Source organism: Panulirus ornatus, chromosome 24, assembly GCF_036320965.1.
Source record: "Panulirus ornatus isolate Po-2019 chromosome 24, ASM3632096v1, whole genome shotgun sequence".
In the NCBI taxonomy this organism is placed as follows: Eukaryota; Metazoa; Arthropoda; class Malacostraca; order Decapoda; family Palinuridae; genus Panulirus; species Panulirus ornatus.
The window spans coordinates 5210840-5235674 of NC_092247.1; the positions used below are offsets into that span (position 1 = coordinate 5210840).

Below are 24835 nucleotides of genomic sequence, written 5' to 3' on the forward strand. Positions count from 1 at the left end.
CCCAACATGGGACGAGTGATCGAAAAATTAGCAAGGCCGAGACCCTGGTGACTAGAATAGTGTTAATACGGGTGATATTACCTGATATTCCTATGTATACCGTATACACGCACGAAACGTACAACAGTTTAGTCATCGGCCCACCGGCATTTGGTCCAGTGACCCGGCAGCCCAATCCACTAGTGTACACATTGTTATCGTTCTAGTCTTCATATTATCTAGGCAAGTTCGTCAACCGGCCTTCCCCTTTAGACGTGTTTGGTTGCCAGTGGTGCATCCTGATATCGCGTGATGTAAGTATATAGATAAGGAGTTTCAAAAAGTTGTGATAACTAATTCTTTTTTTTTTATAATCTTGTTTAGGGCCTCAAAGAAGAATTTTATCAGGCGGTAAAAAGTTTCTTTCGGGTCACCTTCTCTTCTCCAACAGTTATCCTGTTTTTATCCCGTACGATTTTATGCCATGAGCTTTAATGCAAAAAAAAAAAAAAAGTTATGGAAGATGAGAGGGTTTGGAATGCTAGTCTTCAATATAAACAAACATTTTCTGAGATCTCAGGAAATTCCCGGGCCCCCTTTTGGACCCCCGAACCCATGAGCGATGTACCCCGTCCACAATCCACTCAATGGCCGTGATTGTGTTACCCACATCGTAACCATGTCTCTAATCACACACACACAAACACCTTTCCATAACGCCAAGTCTGCGGCTTGGTATGTCGCCGGCCGGTCATGATGACGAGTGACTTGGCGGTGGCAGGCAAGGTTTACCCGAGACAAGGATTACTCTTGCCCGAGCTGCCCCGCGCACTATACCTGTGACCTCTCCCGCGTAGTTCAACGAATACAACACTTAACGTGAAAGCATTTTGTGGCTCAACGAATACACCACTTCACGTGAAAGCATTTTGTGGCTCAACGAATACACCACTTCACGTGAAAGCATTTTGTGGCTCAACGAATACACCACTTCACGTGAAAGCATTTTGTGGCTCAACGAATACACCACTACTGGCGTAAGCATTTTATTGCCAGGTAATTTTGAGGTATTAAGTTTTAAGGACTCGTTCGTAATCAGACCCACGCTCATTTATTTATTAAACGTTATGAATCATTTAAATTTGGTAGGATATTCTAGACATGAGGTCAAATAGAATTATCCGTCCACTCCCGTTCAACCCCTTTTTATGCAAGTGATTTAGGGTATTTTTTTCTTACAGAATTATAGATAATTTTCATGATTTTATTCTGTTAATGACTATATGTACATATACTGTGTGTACATATAGTGTGTGAGTAACATTTATGAGGATATCAAATGTGCATATGCAGAAGTAGGTAAATTTTTTGGCTATGATGTCAATATCTACACAAAGTGCTTAGAACGTACCGTTTCATGTCTGGAGGGCGACTATGGTATATAATGTGAAGGTATTCAGCACCCTTATACCCTATTCTCGTATCTCTTCCTTGAAATTGACCAGGTTCTTTGGGGTTAAAATTGATAATCTTTTGAACAATGAAAGAAAAGAATTTGCTTTAGAGAGGTAAAACAGTTGAGTGAAAAAAATGGTCTTTTTCATTTAACATCTTCCATATATGAATATGGTTATGGAGCTACCTATTCGGAGGTTATATGCGAATGAAGGGCATCGTTTGAGATTAATATATACATATTCCTTTGAGTCCACGGAGAAATGAAACACGTTAAGTTAACAAGTGCACTTTCGTGTAATTATCACATCATCCGGGGAGATATAAGAAAGAAATACAACAGTTGGCAACGAAGAGACGTAGCTAGTATGCCATTTAGGAAACAAGTGATTGTCCAAGACAGACATCGAGCGTTTCATAAACTTAGTACGTGGACAAGAAGGGGAATTGTTTACAAATTTTATCAAGAATAAAGTTATCCAATTTGTTTAGGCCTTCACTAATATTAAGGTTGTAATTCTTTGTGTATTTAGTGATAGAAGATTCAAGAGTCAACAACTGAGATGGCATTACTCATTAAAATTATCATAGTTTTTAACGTGATTAAACAAGGCATTTGATTCTTGTCCTAAATTTGATACTATATATATATATATATATATATATATATATATATATATATATATATATATATATATATATATATAGTATATATATAGATTTTGAGTGATCGGGGCCTGAACATGCAGGAGGGTGAAAGGCGTGCAAGAATAGAGAGAATTGGAACGATGTGGTATACCGGGGTCGACGTGCTGTCAGTGGATTGAACCAGGGCATGTGAAGCGTCTGAGGTAAACCATGGAAAGCTCTGAAGGGCCTGGATGTGGAAAGGGAGCTGTGGTTTCGGCGCATCATTACTTGACAGCTAGAGACTTGAGTGTGAACGAATGTGGCCTTTGTCTTTTCCTAGCGCTACCTCGCACACATGAGGGGGAGGGGGTTGTCATTTCATGTGTGGCGGGGTGGCGATGGGAATGAACAAAGGCAGACTATGAATTATGTACATGTGTATATATGTATATGTCTGTGTGTGTATATATATATATATATATATATATATATATATATATATATATATATATATACGTTGAGATGTATAGGTATGTATATTTGCGTGTGTGGACGTATATGTATGTACATGTGTATGTGGGTGAGTTGGGCCATTCTTTCGTCTGTTTCCTTGCGCTACCTCACTAAAGCGGGAGACAGCGACAAAGTATAATAGATAAATGAATATATATATATATATATATATATATATATATATATATATATATATATATATATATATATGTGTGTGTGTGTGTGTGTGTGTGTGTGTGTGCCCTTGATAACTTTATACATTAAATATCTTGAAGGAAGTTGCCTCGTCTCTCCATATTGATACTGCTTGACAAGAAACCTTCAACGTTCGTAAGTTCGGCCATGATACACGAATTTAGGAATCTGTCGAACGAAGGGGTTCCCTTCATCCGGCTGCCCACCTAAGTGACCGTCAATCTGTAGAGGGAAAAGTAGAAGTGAGGATAACCGTGAAACATTCTTGAGCCGCCCGAATGGCAGGTATAAGTTGCGACAGTCAGCCAGTTGTTTTACCTCCTCTCGGGGCTGATCAGGGTACCAATTGCCCTTGCCGTCTCAGCTAACATAAAAAATAAAGGTTACCTATGAACAATAATCTTTGCTGAGAGTTGTGACTACGTGTATATGAGGTGGAAAGACAGCAGCCTTGGTTAGGGAGGGACAATAAGCTTCGCTGAGAGTTGTGACTACGCGTATTCATATGGGGTTGAAAGACAGCACCCTTGGTTAGGGAGGGGGTGCTTGACAGGGTCTGTATATCGCTGGCTCAACGTGTCGCCGTTACTCACACAGCCAGGCCCAGTGTCTCCGGTCGGTGACTGCATGTTGTGGGAAGTGATGTGGGAGGTAGAGGGAAGCGTTGTGAGAGTGAATGAAAATGTTGTGTACAGCTTTAGGAAAGGAAGTGTGTGGGATATTGTTGTGGGAGGCTTGGGGAAGTGTCCTGGAAAGTGTGATGGGAGATGTGGGGAGAGAGTTTTGGAAGGTGTGGGGGGTGTAAAAATCCTGGTTTGGGTAAGGGTGTGGATGAAATGGTGGGAGTGAAGTACGTGGAAAGTGGTATGGTGGTGGTATACTGAACACGACCATTTTATCACCTTATCTCGCTTCTGATCAGAGTAAATATTTGGCTTCAGCTGGGGGTCTCATTAGTGTCTGGATGTTGTGTTTGCTGATAATACTAAATCCGTGACAGTACTTAGTATTACGAAATGATAGACGGGAGATGCTTCGGCTGTTCCACAAATTGGCGTGACGATGAGGAATGTATCAGAGATAATCTGCAAACTATTCGTTATGTGAGACAAACTTACGAGTGGACATCAAGCCAAAATGTGCCACCAGCGCCAACGTAACCTATGCGAAAAGTGAGATGACAGGTAGGGTTGTAGATGGCTGGAGGAACCACAGGCTCAGGAAGGTTGGAGGTGGCAGATTCGAGTGAGAAACGGCAGTAGTTGGTGTCGAACTTTGGGAGAGTGTGTCAGAGGAGGAGGATGTGTGAATAAAAGTAAGGCTATAAGATTAGCAGTGAGGTGAAACAAGATATTTAGGGTGTGTGTTTAAACGGAGAAAACTGGAAGAGAGTAGGATGTTTTAGATTCCTGATAGTGGACGTGGCACGAATGGAGATCATGGGAGCGGAGTGAGTCATACCATGGGTGAGGTGGGTCAAGATTCTGGGAGCATTAGGGTATGTGGGAAGAGGTTGCTATCGGGGAAGGTGAAAATGGGTAAGTTTGAAGGTATATTAGTCCCAACGATGTTGTTTGGATGTGAATCATAGGCTATAGATGAGGATGTACAGAGGAAGGTCTATGTATTGAAAATGAAATGATTGAAGACAGAGACTGATTTCCAAGTTTCCTTATTTCAGCTTTCCCTCCCTCACCCTTAGATCTTGCTCTCTTGATGGTGGGTTTATTACTAAAGTATCTCATTATCATAATTTTGTTTGTTTTCCCTGTCTCCTATCTCCTACCCTTATAAACCTTTTTGATTAATAAATTGCTCATATTTGTCACACCAACGGGGTCATTGCTACATTCTTACATTCATTTCAAATTTCTAACTCGATCTACGTCCCGTCTTGCTGCTACAAATGCTATAAGTCGTATCTAGACAGGCTTTCTCGTGAAGTAGACTAAAGTTCAGTGCTTCAAAGACCACAATTTTCATTGCATTTCTCTTTATAAAACTAGTTACGGTATATCTGTCTTTAATTCTACCATTGGCACAAATGAACGTACCTCTTATCACTGTAACATCTAAATCAATACTTACGTGCGCCTTCTTATCTAAACAGATACGTTTATAATGCAAAGATTAAGTCGACCTTGTATGAAGCGTTGTTTTCATAACTGAGGGTATATATATCGGAAGTGAATGGTCATGGTGAAGGAGACCGAAGTGGAGAAGGAAGGTGGCAGTAACCAAGAATTTGAGTGCTTGGAACCTGAACAGGCGGGGGGGTGAAAGGCGTGCACAGGATACACTGAATTGGAGAGGTGTAGTATACAGGGGGATGACGTAGTGTCAAGTAAAAAGAACCAGGGGACTTGAAGCAGCCAGGGAAATCCACGGAAAAATCTGTGGGGCCTGGTTTTGGGTTAGGATTCTGCATTACACATGATGGAGAGAGGATGTGATCTAATGAGGCCTTTCATTTGTGTTTCTATCGCAATCACGCTAACGCGGGAAATGAACAAGTATGGTTGATGTTCAATTATATAATGAAATGCAGCTTACTGACTCTCCATGCGTGTTTTTTTCTTTTTTATCATAAACAAGGAGCAAGGCCACATATAACAGGTTATTGTCACATGATTACTGTATGGTAGTTGGAACTCAATTGTGGGGTATCTTTCCTTATGCAACTACGCTTTAGAATTCTTTAATTTCTTACATCTTTCATATAGGCTTTAGAACTCTTATCTTCTTACACCTTTCCTACAGGATTTTGACCTCTTTTATCTTCTTACATCTTTTCTAACACTATGACCTCACCCTTCCCAGAAGGCATGGTTTCCAATTCCTGAAGATAAAGATTTTTTTTTTCCTATTCTTTTATTCTTCCCTTATTTTACTATTTCCTTTTGTTCTTTAAGTGTGTAGTTCAAAATATGAATATTTGGTAGGCTAAGCACTCGATTCAGCTTAAATGGATATATATGTATTCACAGGTGTGAAGTAATTTGACCATGCAGGCAACACGACACCTGATGACCCGGGCTGGTCACTGCCTGCGGGTCAGGGCTAGGCTGGCCTTGACCTCTCACCTCACTACCACTTCACTGCCTGCTGCTCAGAACATGTAAGTGCCCTCATGTGTAGATACTTATGCAGGCTACATTATTTATGTTACATACTGATCATTAGGAATCAAAATAATCAAAAGCCTTTCGCCTCATTAATTTAATTTTTAAAACAAGCACTAGAAAGCTAAATGTATGGTCGTGTGTGGCACATTTTCATGCCGTCTAGCAAGTTTCATATATACCAAGTTTGTGATATTTTCAGATATATCAAATTTGTGACGCACTTTCAGATATACCAAGTTTGTAATGTTTTCAGGTATATTAAATTTGTGACGCACTGATATACCAAGTTTGTTACACTCAGATATACCCAATTTGTGACGCACTTACAGATATACCAAGTTTGTGACAAATTTACAGTTACATCAAGTTTGTGACACACAGAAATACTTCTCATACCATGTTTATGATACACATGCCTAGCAAATCTAAAATCAGTCGATCTCAAATGACATAATCGTGAAAGACCTTGTTAGGTAGAAAAAGAAGAAAGACTAAAAACTACAGGTTTCCTTCCATGAGACGTAACAATATGTTACCTCTCTGTAGGTGTGGAATACATTTTCTAATTATTACACTTTCTGGAGAAAATATGAACTCACTATCTTATATGCTTAATCTTCATAGCTTATGATTAGATTTACATTCCAGATAGAATGTTTTAGGCCTATACAAGCACTATCGAAAATTACATTTTTTAATTTACATCCTTGTTGTCTTACATAATGTTCCTTCCTACATATCAACTTGGAAAGATAAAAGAAAAAAAAAGAATTTGGTTGTGGCAGGTGCATACGAGAAGTGTCCATGGGTCAAGCTGTTGCCAGCCAACATTTGATCAGAGATTCAGGGAACCAAGATTGCTTGGGGAAGGCCAGCGTTACCATGCATAGCGCCGCCGCCAACTCAACCTCCACCATGCTCCAGGTCTGTCTTACCTTCTCTTGTAATCTATTTCCCTTCTATCATTATACGTAGACATGCCATATATGATGTAAATGCTGCAGCTGTGAGTCAACAGTACCCGGTCACCGCTCACCACACTAATGCAGCAGTTAGTTACCTTGCAATGATTGTCAAAATTTAGAGACCCAGCTTTTTACAGTGGGCTCATTACTGCAGTAGTGTTGTGACTGACACTGCTGTGCTGCTTTTACTTCTGCAGTGGTGTAGTGACAGGCAGTGGGGGTCACTACGTGGTGGAGTGCTGACAGGCGAGACGTTCCTCTGAGATAAGCTATACACATCGGGACGAAAAAGAATGGCCTTGTACGATAATTTATGGCGGTCAAGCATAAACTACTTTTGACATATGAGTGAAGTAGATATACGATAATCAGCTAGTTTCGTCCTTTAAAGAGCTTTCGATCATTAGTGTGGCGTTTTACTGTCCTAAAACTTGATGTATCCATGAGGATTCAGTCACACTGACCATGACAAAACGCATATGACAAGCAGTTGCTCTTGCCCCAGACTAAGGACCCTAATTCCTCTTGCTTCTATTCGCTCTCGCTTATACAAGGGACAAGTTTCCTTTGATAATCCAGTCACAATATTGACTGGATTTGGTGCAAAAGTGCAGAGCGATTTAAGACACACCTGCATACATACAAAATTAGAGAAACAGCGACAAAGCAAAATAATAATAATAAATAATAATAGGTTTATAGGGATGTGTCCGTTAATGAAAAATATAGACTGAATGATCAGGAGAGAGAGAGAGAGAGAGAGAGAGAGAGAGAGAGAGAGAGAGAGAGAGAGAGAGAGAGATGCTCTTTCCACAATTAGGTCAGTCAGTGAATGAGGTTGGGTGATTGCTTCGTATGACCTCACGTGCCATGAAGTCATATATATAACCTGGTGGGTTGCTACATGGTCGGCGAGTCATGTGTATGAGCAACTGCAAGCCCCAAGTGTTTTATAATGGTCAGAATGGGTGAAGCCTCAAGGATGTACTTCATTGTAGGAAGGAAAAAGGTGTTTTATACCCCCTCCCTAATTCTCCTAGCAAATGCCCACAAAGTTGTACCTGTGGTGAGGAATGGTTTTAACCCTTCTAAAGCAACATGTTTTGTGACATGTGACGAAGAAAATGAATCTCTGTCATTATAAGCTGTTGATTTATTGCATCTAAACACCCTCGAATGGACCCAGTGATCTGTTGCCGTTTGAATTCACTTGTATTCCCTTGTCCATGAACAACCAAGTGTTTCTGTACCAACAGACGTCTCTCTGTACCAACAGACGTCTCTTTCATAGTCACACTTCCAGTCAGTTGCTCAAGACATTCTGTCCTTCTTATGATACAGATGAAGTACTTCTGACGAATAACCATCATATAAACTTCGATTTTCTTAACTTGTGGTTGAAGAAAGCCATATAGTTGTTGGTATTTACTGGTTTTTCATCCTAGTGACCCGTTGCAGGTGTGCTGGGCTGAAGGTGGGATGGATTTATTCCCGTATGTATGGCTCCGGGACAATTGCCAGTGCCCTTCCTGCTTCCATCCAACGACACTATCACGAAAGATAAGTATGGAGGACCTGAACCTTGACATCATCCCTACTAGCATCCAGGTAAGTTGTCTGCTTCATATGGCATTGTAACAATAATTATGCAACGAGGAAACTCGTTCACATCCCTTTCCCCCAAACTCTTGCATTTCATTTTTTTGTTTCACTGACTTGTGGTTTGATATTCCACTTAACCTCAACTGTCAGTACGAAATATGCTGCTTCCTGCATTCAGAGCAGAATACTACCATGAGAATCCTCCACGTGTAATTTTATGAATACTCTGCTGTTAAAAGAAAATAAACTTGGTAACATTTACTGGAGGAGAGTTTCACATTTTACATGTGTAGCTCAAAATCAAGCAGGATTCAATTTCTTGCACAGGAAATGTGAATGTGAATGATATGAATGAGGAAATCATGTGAATGTATAAAGTTCTCTACCTAGGTAGCGGTATATGATGTACTTGATATTAAAGTTGTAGAAAATCAACGTCAACTCCAGCAAGCCAACAAATATGCACTGCACTACTGGTAAGTGAATATAGGGAAACAAAAGTAATGTTAGAAGCCATACAAAATCGTGTAATGGGAAAACAGGAGCTTTGGAGGCCAGTGGGGAGTCAGAAAATTAGTGGTACATGATCAGAGTTGCTTTCTTGAGGGTTTAGGTGAATGAAATAACTATCAGGGAATGGCATATGGTTGCAAAATCATGGCACTCCTTTCCAAAATAAGTCCAACCATTTTATATTCAACATAAAACTTTCCTAATGGAAATTACATATTATACTTTAGAAATTGATTGTTCACGTTCATTTCATATATGTGGAGAAATGACTTATTATATTGTCACATTTTGATAAAATTCGAACGATTATATGACAAGAAAGACTCATAACACTTGTTCACTAAGTCATACCATTCTTTGACGCCGCTTAGAGCACAAAACAGCTCGCAGACACTGATAGCACACTAGAAATACAATCTAGAGCATTAAAACTTACAATGATAACTACAACAATCAATGCCTACATAGCTTCCCCACCAAAATCCCTACCCGCCCCCTCCATATACATACTCTGTAGCTGCAGAACCTGGCCTCTGTGGAGGTTTTCGTGTCCACCGTACTGCATGGCTAAACACACACACCCAAGATCCCCTAGGTGAACTATTCATAAACCAACTGAAACCTTTCAGTATCCTCATCCTCCACAACCAGCCCCATAGTCCACTACCTCCAGCACCTTGCCATACATTACCTTTGGAACATCAGTAATGCACTCATAAATCACTTGTAGCATGCAACACAAAATGTCCCCTGACCACACGCTTCTTCTGATTACACTCCATCAGGCCCTCCCACCCAGACATCCGCTGAAAAAACTTGTTCAAACTACAGGATAGCAGAGTGGACAGCATTGACACATTACATGGAATCCAAACTCAAAAAGTTTAGTGAGTGAATTTTCCATCTTCATATCATACCATCACACACTACAACGGCATCACCAAGCAAACCAACTACATGGGCATAACACAAAAGTAAATAGAAATATAGTCTAAACTTTTCCCAAGCTGTAGACCTCTTTTAAACATGGAAACCAACTTAGACAAAACCGCACTTCATTAGCAGAAGTATCAGAGAGCAAATTACACTATTACTAACCTAATTCTGAGATGTAGACTGAAAGCTTGACCACCTTCCTTAGCACAGTGAACAACAAAACCTACAGCAGCCAACTCTGGCATACAGTTAAGAAGATCCATACCATACCTTATGCACCAGCCAAACCCCCACTCATTAAGCACATCTGATCCAATCCAGTGACAATGAAACTAAAGGTAAATCATGGAACTGCTTGTAGCACTTGATTTTGGTTGGTAGACTCTGGTTTCAGTAAATTGTACATTATAACAAGAAGACGGTATGTGCAAATGAGTCCATTGTCTCATCATTTCTGATGTTGCCTCAAGAAGGTGAGAGTGAGGGAAGCAGATAAGCTCGAATGTATTAATGGGTGTGTATGTGCATTAGCATATGTATTTGTAAACTGGTGACAAACTGCATAATCATAAGGTTAGATCATGTTTATTTGAATGCATGCAGAGTAAGAAATCATACCATTGAAAGAGGTATGAATATAACTCTACATCAAGATTTCTTGCACAGGTGTAAGATGGAGAGGTGTAGATTTCTGTTTTTCATATCAGATGGCTAATGGTGGTGAAATGGTTGAGATACAGTGGTTAGATGGTCACTTCAGTACCTACAGTGCTAACTGGCTCCATGAGAGGGCCTTCAACAAAGCCAGTCAGGATCGTCGTGACTGTTTTCGCAGGTAGGCAAAAGAGAGTACATAGGTGGTGTTGGGTAGGTTACAGTCAATTAATCACAGTCTTTGTTTCACATCCTTTCTTATGTAACTCATTGATTATGTTAAGAACTTGTGAGGTATTTATCCTGAACATATGTTGGCCTTTTCTTTTTTTCAGATGAATTCTTAAATTCTATTGAGTATATTTAGAGATGATACTTCATCAGTAGGTTTACTTGTGATCTTTTGATTTCTTAGGTCAATTATACAGAATATATTTAGATTTGATTTAATGAATAGATGATAAAATATGCTCAACCAGATATCATCAGTTCATTTTTTTTTGTGTACTTGGATTATATTATGTACGGTATCACATATTTAGTACATTTTGGATAATAAGATTCACTCCAAGTAAGTGCAAGGAAATGAGGATGTGAAAAAAGGCCACTATGTAGTGGGATATGAATTATAGGAATGCCTGTGTGAAAGAGACCTAAGGGCCGATATGGTGCCTGATTTTTCACCAGAGCTGCATTTAAGGAGAACTGTGAAAGGGACAGATTGTCAGCTGGAAAATATTAGAATCACATTGGACTATGGACCGACTGCCACAACCAGGATTTGAACCTACAAGCTTGGGTGGCCCCATGAATTTGTCAGTCAGGAATGCTAACCACTACATCACAGAAGTCCACAAACTTACTGTTAATGATGAACTTGATAATTGAACTGGAGGTATAAGGAAGGATACAGTACCAATATAGATTGAGGTCCATGTTCTATCATGTTTGGAGACAGTAATGGATGTGTAAGAGATACTGATACTAGGGACAAAGAAGATTGAACTTTAGCATTAGACTCTATGCCATACTGGATGTAATATCAAACATAGAATTGATATGCCAAGGAATACAAACAGCAACAGACCATTGGGTCCCTTTGGGGGTGTTTGTGATAGTTGAAGATTTCAGAAATTCATAGATTAGTGTGGTGAGAGTAGAAATGTGTATGGATATTTCAAAGAGAAAAACTGCAGACTTGTCATGTTAAACAGGTTCAAATAATATATGCTGTTGATTTGAATTGAAACATTTATCAAGATAATTCTATAGCATTTCCATGGCACTGCTTTCAGTGGCTGTCATTGGTATGTTATGCCATATGTTGATCCTGTTGAAGAAGAGGTACTTTGCCTTTTTCGAGTCAGAACATTTGCCAGTGAATATGTAGTCATTACTACGAATGAATTCAGATTAATCAAACCTTAAGTGGCTTCTTAGAATGAGATTAGAGCCCATGTTGATTTTGAATGCCTGTTTTAGATTACCTCATTATCGTTCTGAGCTAAATGAATTTAGTTCACTTAGTTAGCTTTCATAGGGAGTGTTTTGCAGCCTGGAAATTGTCTTGGTAGTCTGACACTACTTTCCCCATTCTGTCTGTCTATTTTCAAATAAGGTGAACAAAATTGACACAGTAGTCAAGCTGGGACCCAAAAGCACATAGGCAATTTGATGGCAATAAAACATTTCCTCTCTTCCTACCCTGTTTTAATTTTGAGTTGTTCTGGATAGATTAGATTATCTTCATGGAAACAGTCCACTTGTCTTTTATTTCTCTGTATTTCTTTATTTGTAGGAAAGATTTGTAGCTGTAGCTTGAAGGTTTTTGCCTCTTTCTCCTTCCAACTACTGTTAAAATAAGTAAGTTTGGATCTTGCAGGATTTTCCAGTACATCTGGACATTGATGGCATTGTGCAGGAGGACCATGTGATGAATGAAAAGATAGTAATCTGTTGCAGACTTAAGCTAACTGATATACATGAGGGGGAGAAATATGTACAGTATCATGCTTGGATCTTAAAGTAATGTATTTATGCATAATGCAAACATGGCAAACTTCATAGTGTTTCAGTTCATCATTTGTTTTCTTTTCCATCACTTAAGTTTTCCATTTCAGTTTGGAGATTGTGTACTGGGAGTTGTTTATCACATCTTTTACTTTCCACTTAACCTATTCTTTATCTGTGCATTTATCCTTGTTTTCTCATTGCTCTTGCAGCATTCTTTGTAACATCACACCAACTTCCTCCCTTCTTTTCTATTTTCTCATGATTCTTTTTGTATGTTATTGCTATTTGCTAACATTTTTTAGATATTGCTGACTTCTTAACAGTGAGTTAACGTCACCATAAGAAGTTCTAAAGGTGTTACCCAAAACTTGTGTTCCATATTTAGTATAGATAAGAATTATTTGTACTCATTGCAGACCACCACAGTCTTTCTGGGGCTCAGAGCTGCTTGAGAGCTTACCTCGAGCATCATTTCCAGAGCTGCTGGAGGACAATGTGGCACTCTTCACCTTCCTCCAGCAGCTGGAAGTCACAGGTCTGGTGGTAGTTTCTGACACACCTTGTTGTTCGGGACAAATTCATCAGCTCTCCAAACGTGTTGGTTACTTGATGCCAACTCATTATGGGTAAATTGATGAATTGTTCATTAACTACTGCAGTTTCTGTTAAGTATGATGGCCAGTAGATATGTTGGACCACATGAGGCCAAGGGATTCAATGGAGGAAGGAGTTTCTACTGATGAAACTAGGTGATCTCTTTTGGCCATGGCCAGACAACTCAAAGACAGGTTCATGTGTTCATGTATCATTCAGCATAGCATTAAGATGGTTCAGATGTTTGTTTCCCATAGATTGATATGTACATATCCCATGATAATGCTGCTGCAGTAACATAGCAATTCTTTGAATCACTTAAGATATTATATCACCTCTGTAGATTCATATCTTTATTAGCTGACACTAAATTCATCTTTTTGAAATGAATTGCTCCAGCTCTAGTTTTCAGTCCCAGCTTCAAGAATCATCTAGAGTCCCCTATCATTCACATCTCTTATTGTAAACTGTTCATAGTGAAACCTGAAAGTCCTGTCCACTATGTCTGTAAATGGTGACCGAATCAATACCCCACCTTAAACACACGATATGCTTGATTTAGAATGATAAAAGAAAAATTAAACTAAAGCACCTTCCTAAAAATTTAAAATTTATTGAGGGCCACAGAAATGCAGTTGTAAATAATTATGCCTGCTGCTCAAATATCTGAAGGAGGGCTCATATCTTCCTAACCTGAAGATCTCTTTAGATAGAAAACCTGACATTCTCCACTTTTCAGGTACACCAGGTGCTATATCTTACTTTCAGTATCTTGGGACTAACATATCTGTTGGCATGTTTCACTTGCAAATGCAGTGTTCTTGCACACAGTAAATGTTAACAAATAAAGAAAATTCAAGATTTGTAAGAGTGTTGTAATACATGTACCAATATATTTATGGTACCAGTTTTATAGCAACAAAACTCACCAAAATTTTTTTTCTACTGTAGAAAGAATACTACTCCTGTACTTCTGTCATAGGAGAGAGCTAAAATGAGCAGGAGGGGGGCTTAATCTTTCCTCACCCCACAGTCTTTAAAACAGGAAACAGAAGGAGCTAAAAAAGACTGCTCATCATCTTTGAAGGCTAAGGATGGGATGTTTCAATGTCCATCGATGTAAACATGATGAGAAAAAGAGGGAGATGGGGGAAAGATTCGTACTAGTCTGTACTTAGGACAAAAGGTTAGTCAGGTTTTATCTACCTTGGATATCATGGTGTCCCATGTAACAGAGGTGTTTGTAAGTGGTCAGTGCCAATTGGGATTCCATACTACATTGGTACCCCATAACTAGGACTGGGATCTCTTGCACTCATTTTTCATTAGTATACAAAATTATATAATAAGGAAAAAGGGAATGTTTAGATATATTTTTTTTCAGAGAGACGTTTACTGTTCAGAACAAGATCAATGCCAACAATCTGGCGTATACCTCAAGTTCTCTTGATATGCATAGTGATCAACCTTTTCTAACCCATGTGCCTGATGTAAGTTAAGTATGGTATTGATAATAGATTATTACAGCTATCTTACCCGAAAACTATCTTAACAAGGCCAAGAGATGAGGCTTCTATGAGAATTAAAATTTTCTTTGTTTCTTTGAAATTTAAATCCCACATTGTTGGGACTTTCCTGTATCTAAATAGGAAGTATCTAGCTTCTTTCTTTGCCATCCTGAGTGAAAGTAAGTTGAAGGGTTAGGGAGAAGGATGGTTTGGAATGTTTTAGATGATTAAGTCAGGGGTTAGTGTAAGGGGAGACCTGAGGAAAGGTTAATACTTTTACTAAAGGAGCAATTGTGGGATTTGGTGAAAGAGTTTATGGAAGTGAGCTTCAGATTTATGTGGGTAAAAATGCAAGTCGAGTACAAGAGAGAGGGATGATTATTAGTGCTCATGCACCTGGAAACAAGAGGAAAGAGGAAGAGGGATGAGTGTTTTGGGAGATTACTGAATGTCAGTAATTTTGATGCAAAGGATTGAGTATTAGTGATAGGTGACTTGAGTGTGAAATTGGGTAATGTGGCACATGGGGGTGCAGGGGAATTGGTTGAGGTGGTAAAGGTAGGTGAGGAGATGGCCAGATGTTTCCTTGACCAGTGGTCAGATGCTGTGACCTCACTCATTAGCTTAATCCCCTCAATGCATCAGAAGACCCCTATCAACATCACCTGCAGCACCAAACACTTCCCATTGCAGCTCCAGGAGATATGAGAGGATTAGGCTAATGAGTGGGGTCACAGCAGCTGACCACAGGTCAAGGGTGCATCTGATCATCCATCTTTTTCCCGTGTTCCACTCAACCAATTCACCCACACTAAACATGTCTTATATGCTATCTCCCAGGACTATCCTTCAATTCTAGCCCATCTTTCTATGATGGAGGTTGTAAATTTAAAGTCTCGTATTGTGTAATTTACTTTCATTTGAAGATGCTTAATGCATAGGTAGAACATTGCATGCATTGATCAGTTCAATATGAAGTTGTCTTTGCTTATCCTCCAGAAATAAGAGTGGGAAACAGCAATTAAGTTTAATAAAAAGAATATGTATATATGTATATACGAATGGATGGGCCATTCTTCATTTGTTTCCTGGTGCTACCTTGCTGGTGCAGGAAACAGCGATTAAAGTGTGTGAAAAAAGAAAGCTGAGAGTAAATGTGAATAAGAGCAAGGTTATTAGGTACAGTAGGGTTGAGGGACATGTCAATTAGTAGGTAAGTTTGAATGGAGAAAAACTGGAGGAGTGAAATGTTTTAGATATCTGGGAATGGATCTGGCAGTGGATAGAACCATGGAAACGGAAGTGAGTCATAGGGTGGGGAGGGGATGAAAGTTCTGGGAGTATTGAAGAATGAGTGGAAGGCGAGAACATTATCTCGGAAAGCGAAAGTGGGTATGTTTGAAGGAGAATAGTAGTTCCAGCAATGTTATATGGTTGCGAGGTGTGGGCTATAGATAGGGGATTGTGCGGAGGAGGGTAGATGTGTTGGAAATGAGATGTATGAGGACAATATGTATATAATGTATACATATAATGTATAATGTATATAACATGAATTGATTTTATAATTTCTGTTGGAATTTGTTAGCTTTTGTCCTTCCATATGAATGACATACTTATATTTTGCTTTAGAGATATCACAGGCAAATTGTAATAATCTTTATTCTTGAATGTAACATAAAGATCCAGCTGTTACACTGCATCACCCAGTACCACGGAGAGGGAGGGGAAAATGTTCTGGCTGACTCTTACCATGCAGGCCACATACTCGTCTCGCAACACCCAGATAAGTTCCATATCCTCACCACTACGCTGGTGGATTTTTATGATGTAGGTCTCGAGGATGGAAAAGAATACTTTGCTCTGGATAGAAAACCAGTGATCAGGTTAGTGTACATGACAAGCACACACACAACATTCTGAAAGATTAGTTGATACATGCATTTGAGTGAAGTCCCTAAGGTTATAAAAGAAATAACCATGAAAATTCTTATCACTTTAGTGAAAGGCCTTTTTATTTAAACTATTTTGAATTTTATTGTGCTCAATTTCCCTCTCAACTTGAAAGTTAACTTTCTAAGAAGAATGTTCTTGATGTAATTTGAATGGCATAACCACAAGACTTTGGGGTGAGAGATAGTTGGTGTTTGTAATTATCTTGTCCTGAGCGTGAGTACAGTATGGGTCTGCACTTGGGATGGAGTAACTGACATATAATTTTACACTGTGACCAGCATTCTCAGCAGGATCTAGAGTTTAGAGGTAGGGATTTATCAGTGTACCCTAAGGGAATGATTATTGGTCCCATTCCCAATCAAAAATATGTCATTTTGTCCCTCAGTTTGCTATGAAAAATCCCAGTTTGAGATTATGATATGAAACAATATATTTCATTGTTGCAGGTGTGATCACTTTTGAAACATATATTTTTTGTATAGAGGAGGGATAATTTGTTTAGAGCTTTTGGTCCTAAACAATCCACTTCAAATTAGTGCAGTGAGAATTCTTAGATTTTTTCGAATTTTGATTGACAGGTCTTCAATGTGTTAAAACAGGATTTGACATGATGATGGATAAGTCGTCTGACCATCTCTCAAATGTATTGTGCATGTTTGCACAGTCATAGAAGCTCTGCCAAAAGGAAATATCATCATAGTGGAAAATCATAGCTTGTTCCAGTTCATTGATTAACATAATTTGACAATTACTGCTGGCATACACAATTAGCTTATTCAGTAAAACGCTTCAGCCTTGCTGGATCTGAGATTGGCATCCATCCCATTGTTGGAATGTTTGCTGGAACAATTCAGTTTTGCAAGGATTTAGGAAAGCTAAAAGCCAGAAGAGTGGCAATATGAGTAACTCTTATTGCTGGTTTGTTAAAAGAAATGGATTCATTAGGGAGTACCCTACAGGACCATGAAAATCCAAAATTGTGATCCAAGAATGTAAACCTGCAAAAGATCCATGGCTTGGGTCACTTCTTGTACACCCATTACTGGTTTGTAGAGGCTCTTCAAACTGTGGCTTGGGCTACCATTTCTGAGGAGTCACACTGAGGCAGGAAGATGATAGAGGCTCAGGGTTGTAGGTAAATCAGTAGGAAAGAGTTAATTATTCTCAAGCTGTTCCTTTCTCTAAACAATTTAATGCTGGTTCAAGGGATCCAGTTTATGATGGATAGCACCACAGCTATTCATTGTGTAATGAACAGAATTTCATGCCATTTTCCTTTAGAGATTACAGATTATACCCCTGATAAACAGTCTTTAAGAAACAGTTTTGAATAAACTCTCCTTATGCAGAGTTTTCAGAGTTTGGGCATACTTCATCAGTGAGGCTAAGGACTCTGTCACCCAGAATATCAATGGGAACATCTGCTTGCAAGAGGGTCCTAGTTCAAGTGGTTCTCTTTACCACCAGAAAAGCCACTGTCTTCTTACCATCTTGAGTTTCTATTTTCATTTCAGAGACAGTAGTGTCAGTGTCATGGCCTTATGTTGGAGTATTTGGATGCAAGTGTATCTTTTTCCTCCATTCTAGAGAGGGTGATTCTCACTCTGGCTGGTAATGGGGGTCTTTCTTGTAGCCTGGAAGTGGGGAGAACAGCCTTGGTACAGAAGGCAACTGTAGCTGGGCAAACACCTTGTAATATTCCTTGGGGTCTGTAAAGGGAGTCATCACTATTTAGAAAGGATCCAGCATCAAATTTGGGGGGATCTGGAATCTTTATATTAAGATGAATTCAAACAGATTTGTTGAAGAGAATATGGTGATTGCATCACATATGATCATGAACAAGATGTTTACCCTCCACTCAGAGACAGTGCCAGTCTGTTAAGAAATCTCCTCTGTTCTTTCTGAGAGATATAGAAGAATTTATATGAACTTCATCAGTATATTTAGAGTTTTACTGTTATCTTGAATATAACTGGTATTGCTGTTGCTTCATATAACTACTTTTAAGTTGCTTTTACATGTGGGATCTGTTATTGTTTCGAGTTTTTTTCTTTTTATGGAGACCTCTAACATCTTCATCTCAGAGTAACTTGCAGCTCTCAAAGGCTTTGAATGTTTTACTAGAGATAGTGAAGTTCATGCCATACCTGGACATGAAAATTATGTTTGGAGCTGTCTTTCATAGGTAAGTTTTAAGTCAAACCCTCATTGTTCTGCAAAAGAAACAGCTAAGTTTTGGAATAAATCTACACATTGCAATCCAGGAAAATGTGTCCATGGATACATCATCATTTAGGTGCAGTCAGGACTCATATTTTCTTGGTTTCACAAAATTTTTCATGGAATAATTGTTTGATCACACATGGTCCTTTAATCCTTTATCAGCAAAGAACATATCCTGTTTGATTGAGTTGTTACTCCTTTCACAACCAGGATTGTCAGTTAGATTCCATGATATAAGGAAAGTGACTTCTAATATGGTTTGGTTAAGGAATCTCCTAGCTCTTGTTGAACATACACATTTGGTCAGTGCTATCTGTCTTTATATCTGATCTACCTTCCAGGTAGGCTTTTGGATTTACCTCCTGAAGAGAATGTTATTGAGGGTTGATCTGTTCAGTAGTGTTTTCCTTAGGTTATTCTTCTATGTTCCTTCTTCATGTGGTTATGCTTTCATATGCACATTGGTATATACCATAGGCAGAGCTCTATGAGTGTTCATTTATTTTCCCTTCCTTAATTTCTCCTTTTTCCTCTTCAAAAACCATTGTTTTATATGTTACTTTGTCTGTATATAATAGTATCTTCTGTTTAAGTCAGAATAGGAAAAAAAATCACATCTTAAGAGTGCATTAGTTTTGGTGAGTTGTCTTATAGCTAGCTTTGATGTTCATGTTTGATACCTCTTAATTTTTTGACATTATAATGCTGATGATATTTACATTTAACAAGCTAATAACATTAAGCTATTTCCAGTGTGAATCATGAGGGAAATATCCAGCAAGTAAACTTTAACACAATGGTGCGGGACTCCTTCTTCATGACCTCAGCAGATAAGGTTGCTGGCTGGTATGATGCACTTTCAACCTTTTACCGAATACTCAAGGATCCTCAGAACCACATCGAATACAAGATGAACGAAGGTATATTAATTTTTGATAAATTTAATATAGATTTGTTTGGCACTCAAGTTATTCTATACAGCATCTCATGTAGTGCAGGGATGGCCCATTTCCCAACTGATGCTGTCATTCATTGACTCCACAGTATATTCAAAATGTAGTTGTCCCATTCCTTACTACTCTAGATTAATTACTTTCTTCCTACATTTACTTTGCTGTTTTTCTTGTTTCATTTTTCATACCTTTTTACATAATGCTTACATACTGAGTAAACTATACTCTTGTTTATTTGTCCCGACTACCGCAAGCTGTTTACCCTTACTTCACTCATATGAATCCCTGAATGACATGTACATTCTGCAGCAAAATTTCTGAGAAGTTCTGTTTATAGTGGTTGATGCTGAACAGTTTGGAAATTGTTAGCATATAAATTTTAAGAAAATTTCATGTGTCATCCTGCACGAAGTGTGAGGAGACACAGTCTTGTTATGAACAGAGAAACTGAAATGTATGAAAATTGGGTCCCTGGCCATCCATTTTCTTTTGTTAAGCACATTGTGTATTATAAATGACAGAGATTGTTTGAGTGTTAACGAATCCATTTTTTGTTTGTTCCTGATGTTATCTAAAGTAATGAAGGCAGTTATATACAAATATTTTATCAGATTTTCAGTAAAAATTCATTTTGTTTATTAGTAGTATACTCTAAAGAGTGCTGGGTGAAAGATATATCTCAATGCAGCCAGGATGTTTGATGTCACCAATGGCTGCTCAATTTACTTATGGATGGGGTGGTGAGGGAAGTGTATTTGAGGATTTGGGGAAAGGGATTTCATATATATTTATCAGTTTATCATACTTAATCCAATCATATATACACACACACTGGACTGAACCAGGACATGTGAGGCACCTGGGGTAAACCAGGGAGAGGTGATGGGGTCTGGTTGTGCATAGGGAGCTGTGGTTTTAGTACACTACAAATCACATCCATCATCAACTCCATGCTTGTGGCCAACCTAACATTTAAAGGTACAAACTGGAAAATTTAGGATATGAAGGAAAAAACTCCCTTGGAATGAGTAACCCTTACAAGGGTGAATCTTTCCTGTACTCCAAGGAAGTTTTATCCGTATAAAAGACGGATATTCCTATGTTGAAATGAGCACTAAGGGAGTTAGACATATGCCACTATCACAAACAGTGAACTTCTATAAAAGTAGATGCTTTAACTGTGTGGTGCATGCACAGAATGAATACACTGCATAAAGCAAAATAGTATAATTCTGTAAGAGAATTATTAGAGTATATGCAAAATTTGACTGAGCATTTTGGTCAAGGGCTAAACTGGTGAGAGAATTTGTAGTCATCTTGATTTTAAGACTATGGTCTGTGGTGAGGTCCTTTATGACCCAGTTTCTTGTTTATTGTCAACATTGTGTGTACTAGAGAGAAATAATAAGAGTATATGATTCTATTCATTGGTATGATGCTAATGTGTCTTTGCAGGTGATATTATTGTTTTTGATAACACACGAGTGTTGCATGGACGCAAAGGATATGAAATGGCACATGGAGACCGTCATTTAGAAGGTGGATACTGGGAATGGGACCAGGTCCGCTCCCGGCGCCGTAGCCTTCAGATCACGGCTCACTGAAAAGTAGGAGGATGTTATGAGGAAAAAAAAAGACATATTAAGATGTGGATGCCATATCAGCACTGGATTATCTAATTATTCTGCACTGTGTTAATATTTATCAAAAGTTAGTTTCATTTATAGACTTGCTAAGCATTTGTAATTACTTTTATGAAAGTTAAAGACCTAAAGGTAGTGACTGATGCTAGAATGTACAATAATTTTCAGTTATATTCATAAGTAGATCAGGTTGCCTTTTAGTACATCTAAAGTAGAATTGACCATACGGAATCTTACAGATGTATTAGCTACCATATCCACACTCATATAATAAAGGCCTAGCAGCAAATCATATGTGCTGAATATGTACATGTGCACGGTATTCTTTCTCCCCTAGCTCCAGGGATATATATATATATATATATATATATATATATATATATATATATATATATATATATATATATATATATACTTTGTCGCTGTCTCCCGCGTTAGCGAGGTAGCGCAAGGGAACACAAAAGAATGTCCCAACCCACCCACATACATATAAACATACATAAACGCCCACACACGCACATATACACACCTGTACATTTCAACGTATACATACATATATATATACACAGACATATACACACATGTACGTATTCACACTTGCTCCCTTCATCCATTTCGTCGCACCCCACCACACATGAAATAGCATCCACCCCCCACACCCCACTCGCGCGAGGTAGCGCTAGGAAAAAGACATAGAACCCACATTCGCTTACACTCAGTCTCTAGCTGTTTTGTGTAATGCACCGAAACCACAGTTCCCTTTCCACATCTAGGCCCCACAAAACTTTCCATGGTTTACCCTAGACGCTTCACATGACCTGGTTCAATATATTGACAGCACGCCCACCCCGGTATACCACATCGTTCCAATTCACTCTATTCCTTGCACGCCTCTCACCCTCCTGTATGTTCAGGCCCCGATCGCTTAAAGTCTTTTTCTCTCCATCCTTCCACCTCCAATTTGGTCTCCGGCTTCTTGTTCCCTCCACCTCTGACACGTATGTCAATTTTTCCTCTCATTTTCTCCATGTGACCAAATTATTTCAATACACCCTTTTCTGCTCTCTCAACCACACTCTTTTTGTTTCCACCCATCTCTCACCCTATCGTTACTTACTCGATCGAACTACCTCACACCACATATTGTCCTCAAACATTTCATTTCCAACATATCCACCCTCCCAACAACCCTACCTATAGCCCACGCCTCACAACCATATAACATTGTTGGAACCACTATTCCATCAAACATACCCATTTTTGCTCTCCGAGATAACGTTCTCGCTTTCTTTACATTCTTTAACGCTCCGAAAACCTCCCCACCCTGTGACTCATTTCCGCTTCCATGTATATGTGTTTGTGTGTAAGTCTGACGGTCAGCATCACAGAGTTCGTATACCTGTGCAGCATTCTATTATCCTGCTCAATTTCCATCATGATTATCTCGTTTTTTACTAACCAGCTTTAATATATGAGTCTGTGGTTTCTTTTTACCTTTTCTTTAAATTTCTTTAGTGCATATTTCAATATTTTTTTTTTATTTTTCACGTTGCGCAAGTTCTATCCTGATTATCTCATATTAACTAGTTTTATGAATTGACAATTTTTAAAATCAATCGAACGTTGTACAAGCTTATCATTTTAAATCTATTGAATCAAACATGACTTGTTTGTGAAGGTCTTGGTGTAATCCTCTCCCACTCGCTCCTTCAAAGTCTCAAAAAGACTTCTAGCCTTCGCCTGAATTCTTAGTTTTTAAATTTGATCTTCCTATCCATAGCATCAACATCTTTTCCATTTTGTGGATGGTCCCTTGTCGTTGCCTTTGTTATTATCGTAGACTTCATACTTGCCGAACCGTTCACCACTTCACGTATTATTAAGTCCTTAAGAATTGTGGAGACCGTCCAATGAGACAACTGTATATCACATGCAATCACAAAATCTTTTTCACTCCATCTTTCCACCTCCAATTTGGTCTCCGGCTTCTTGTTCCCTCCACCTCTGACACGTATGTCAATTTTTCCTCTCATTTTCTCCATGTGACCAAACTATTTCAATACACCCTTTTCTGCTCTTTCAACCACACTCTTTTTGTTTCCACCCATCTCTCACCCTATCGTTACTTACTCGATCGAACTACCTCACACCACATATTGTCCTCAAACATTTCATTTCCAACATATCCACCCTCCCAACAACCCTACCTATAGCCCACGCCTCACAACCATATAACATTGTTGGAACCACTATTCCTTCAAACATACCCATTTTTGCTCTCCGAGATAACGTTCTCGCTTTCTTTACATTCTTTAACGCTCCGAAAACCTCCCTACCCTGTGACTCACTTTCGCTTTCATGTATATGTGTTTGTGTGTAAGTCTGACGGTCAGCATCACAGAGTTCGTATACCTGTGCAGCATTCTATTATCCTGCTCAATTTCCATCATGATTATCTCGTTTTTTACTAACCAGCTTTAATATATGAGTCTGTGGTTTCTTTTTACCTTTTCTTTAAATTTCTTTAGTGCATATTTCAATATTTTTTTTTTATTTTTCACGTTGCGCAAGTTCTATCCTGATTATCTCATATTAACTAGTTTTATGAATTGACAATTTTTAAAATCACTCGAACGTTGTACAAGCTTATCATTTTAAATCTATTGAATCAAACATGACTTGTTTGTGAAGGTCTTGGTGTAATCCTCTCCCACTCGCTCCTTCAAAGTCTCAAAAAGACTTCTAGCCTTCGCCTGAATTCTTAGTTTTTAAATTTGATCTTCCTATCCATAGCATCAACATCTTTTCCATTTTGTGGATGGTCCCTTGTCGTTGCCTTTGTTATTATCGTAGACTTCATACTTGCCGAACCGTTCACCACTTCACGTATTATTAAGTCCTTAAGAATTGTGGAGACCGTCCAATGAGACAACTGTATATCACATGCAATCACAAAACTTTTTTTTCTTTCATATTGGGTGATTCAAATCCAAAATCGAGCGTCTTCCTCGGCTTCTTGCCATAGCTATCAACATGATAGGTTTTTCCTCTTGCTCGTCTTTTTCTTTGGTGTTTAACTCAAAATTGGTTAAATCCAGCAAGAAAATTCGTTAGACTCACTTAAATCACGTCTTCTTACTGAATGGTAACCGAGAGAGATGCAGTGGTATACACATTCCGGGATAGCGTACGCACTAAACCGTTAGTAGTGGTGGATATACGAACGTAAATCTTTTTTATATTTACGTACATTTTTTCTCCAAATAGTATTACGGATAGTCGTAAGTAGGTGGTAGCTTGTATATGTGTACATATATATATATATATATATATATATATATATATATATATATATATATAGATAGATAGATAGAT

General features: G+C 38.6%; 1 protein-coding gene across 4 annotated transcripts; it reads left to right on the forward strand.

The window, feature by feature from the left end:
• The first annotated feature begins 740 nt into the window (after positions 1-740).
• On the forward strand, positions 741-21771 carry LOC139757029 (gamma-butyrobetaine dioxygenase-like). 4 transcript variants are annotated; one of them, XM_071677013.1, is made up of 10 exons: positions 742-1035; positions 5760-5890; positions 6683-6821; positions 8321-8470; positions 10621-10748; positions 12997-13206; positions 14559-14664; positions 16366-16568; positions 19618-19784; positions 21273-21771. In XM_071677013.1, exons 2-10 carry the CDS (start codon positions 5778-5780, stop codon positions 21419-21421), a joined length of 1365 nt encoding a protein of 454 aa, XP_071533114.1. In that variant the 5' UTR covers positions 742-1035; positions 5760-5777; the 3' UTR covers positions 21422-21771. The 4 variants fall into 4 exon arrangements, with proteins under 4 accessions (XP_071533117.1, XP_071533114.1, XP_071533113.1 ...); XM_071677012.1 differs by having other exon boundaries at positions 743-1016; XM_071677014.1 differs by lacking the exon at positions 742-1035 and adding an exon at positions 4938-5084.
• Positions 21772-24835: the final 3064 nt, after the last annotated feature.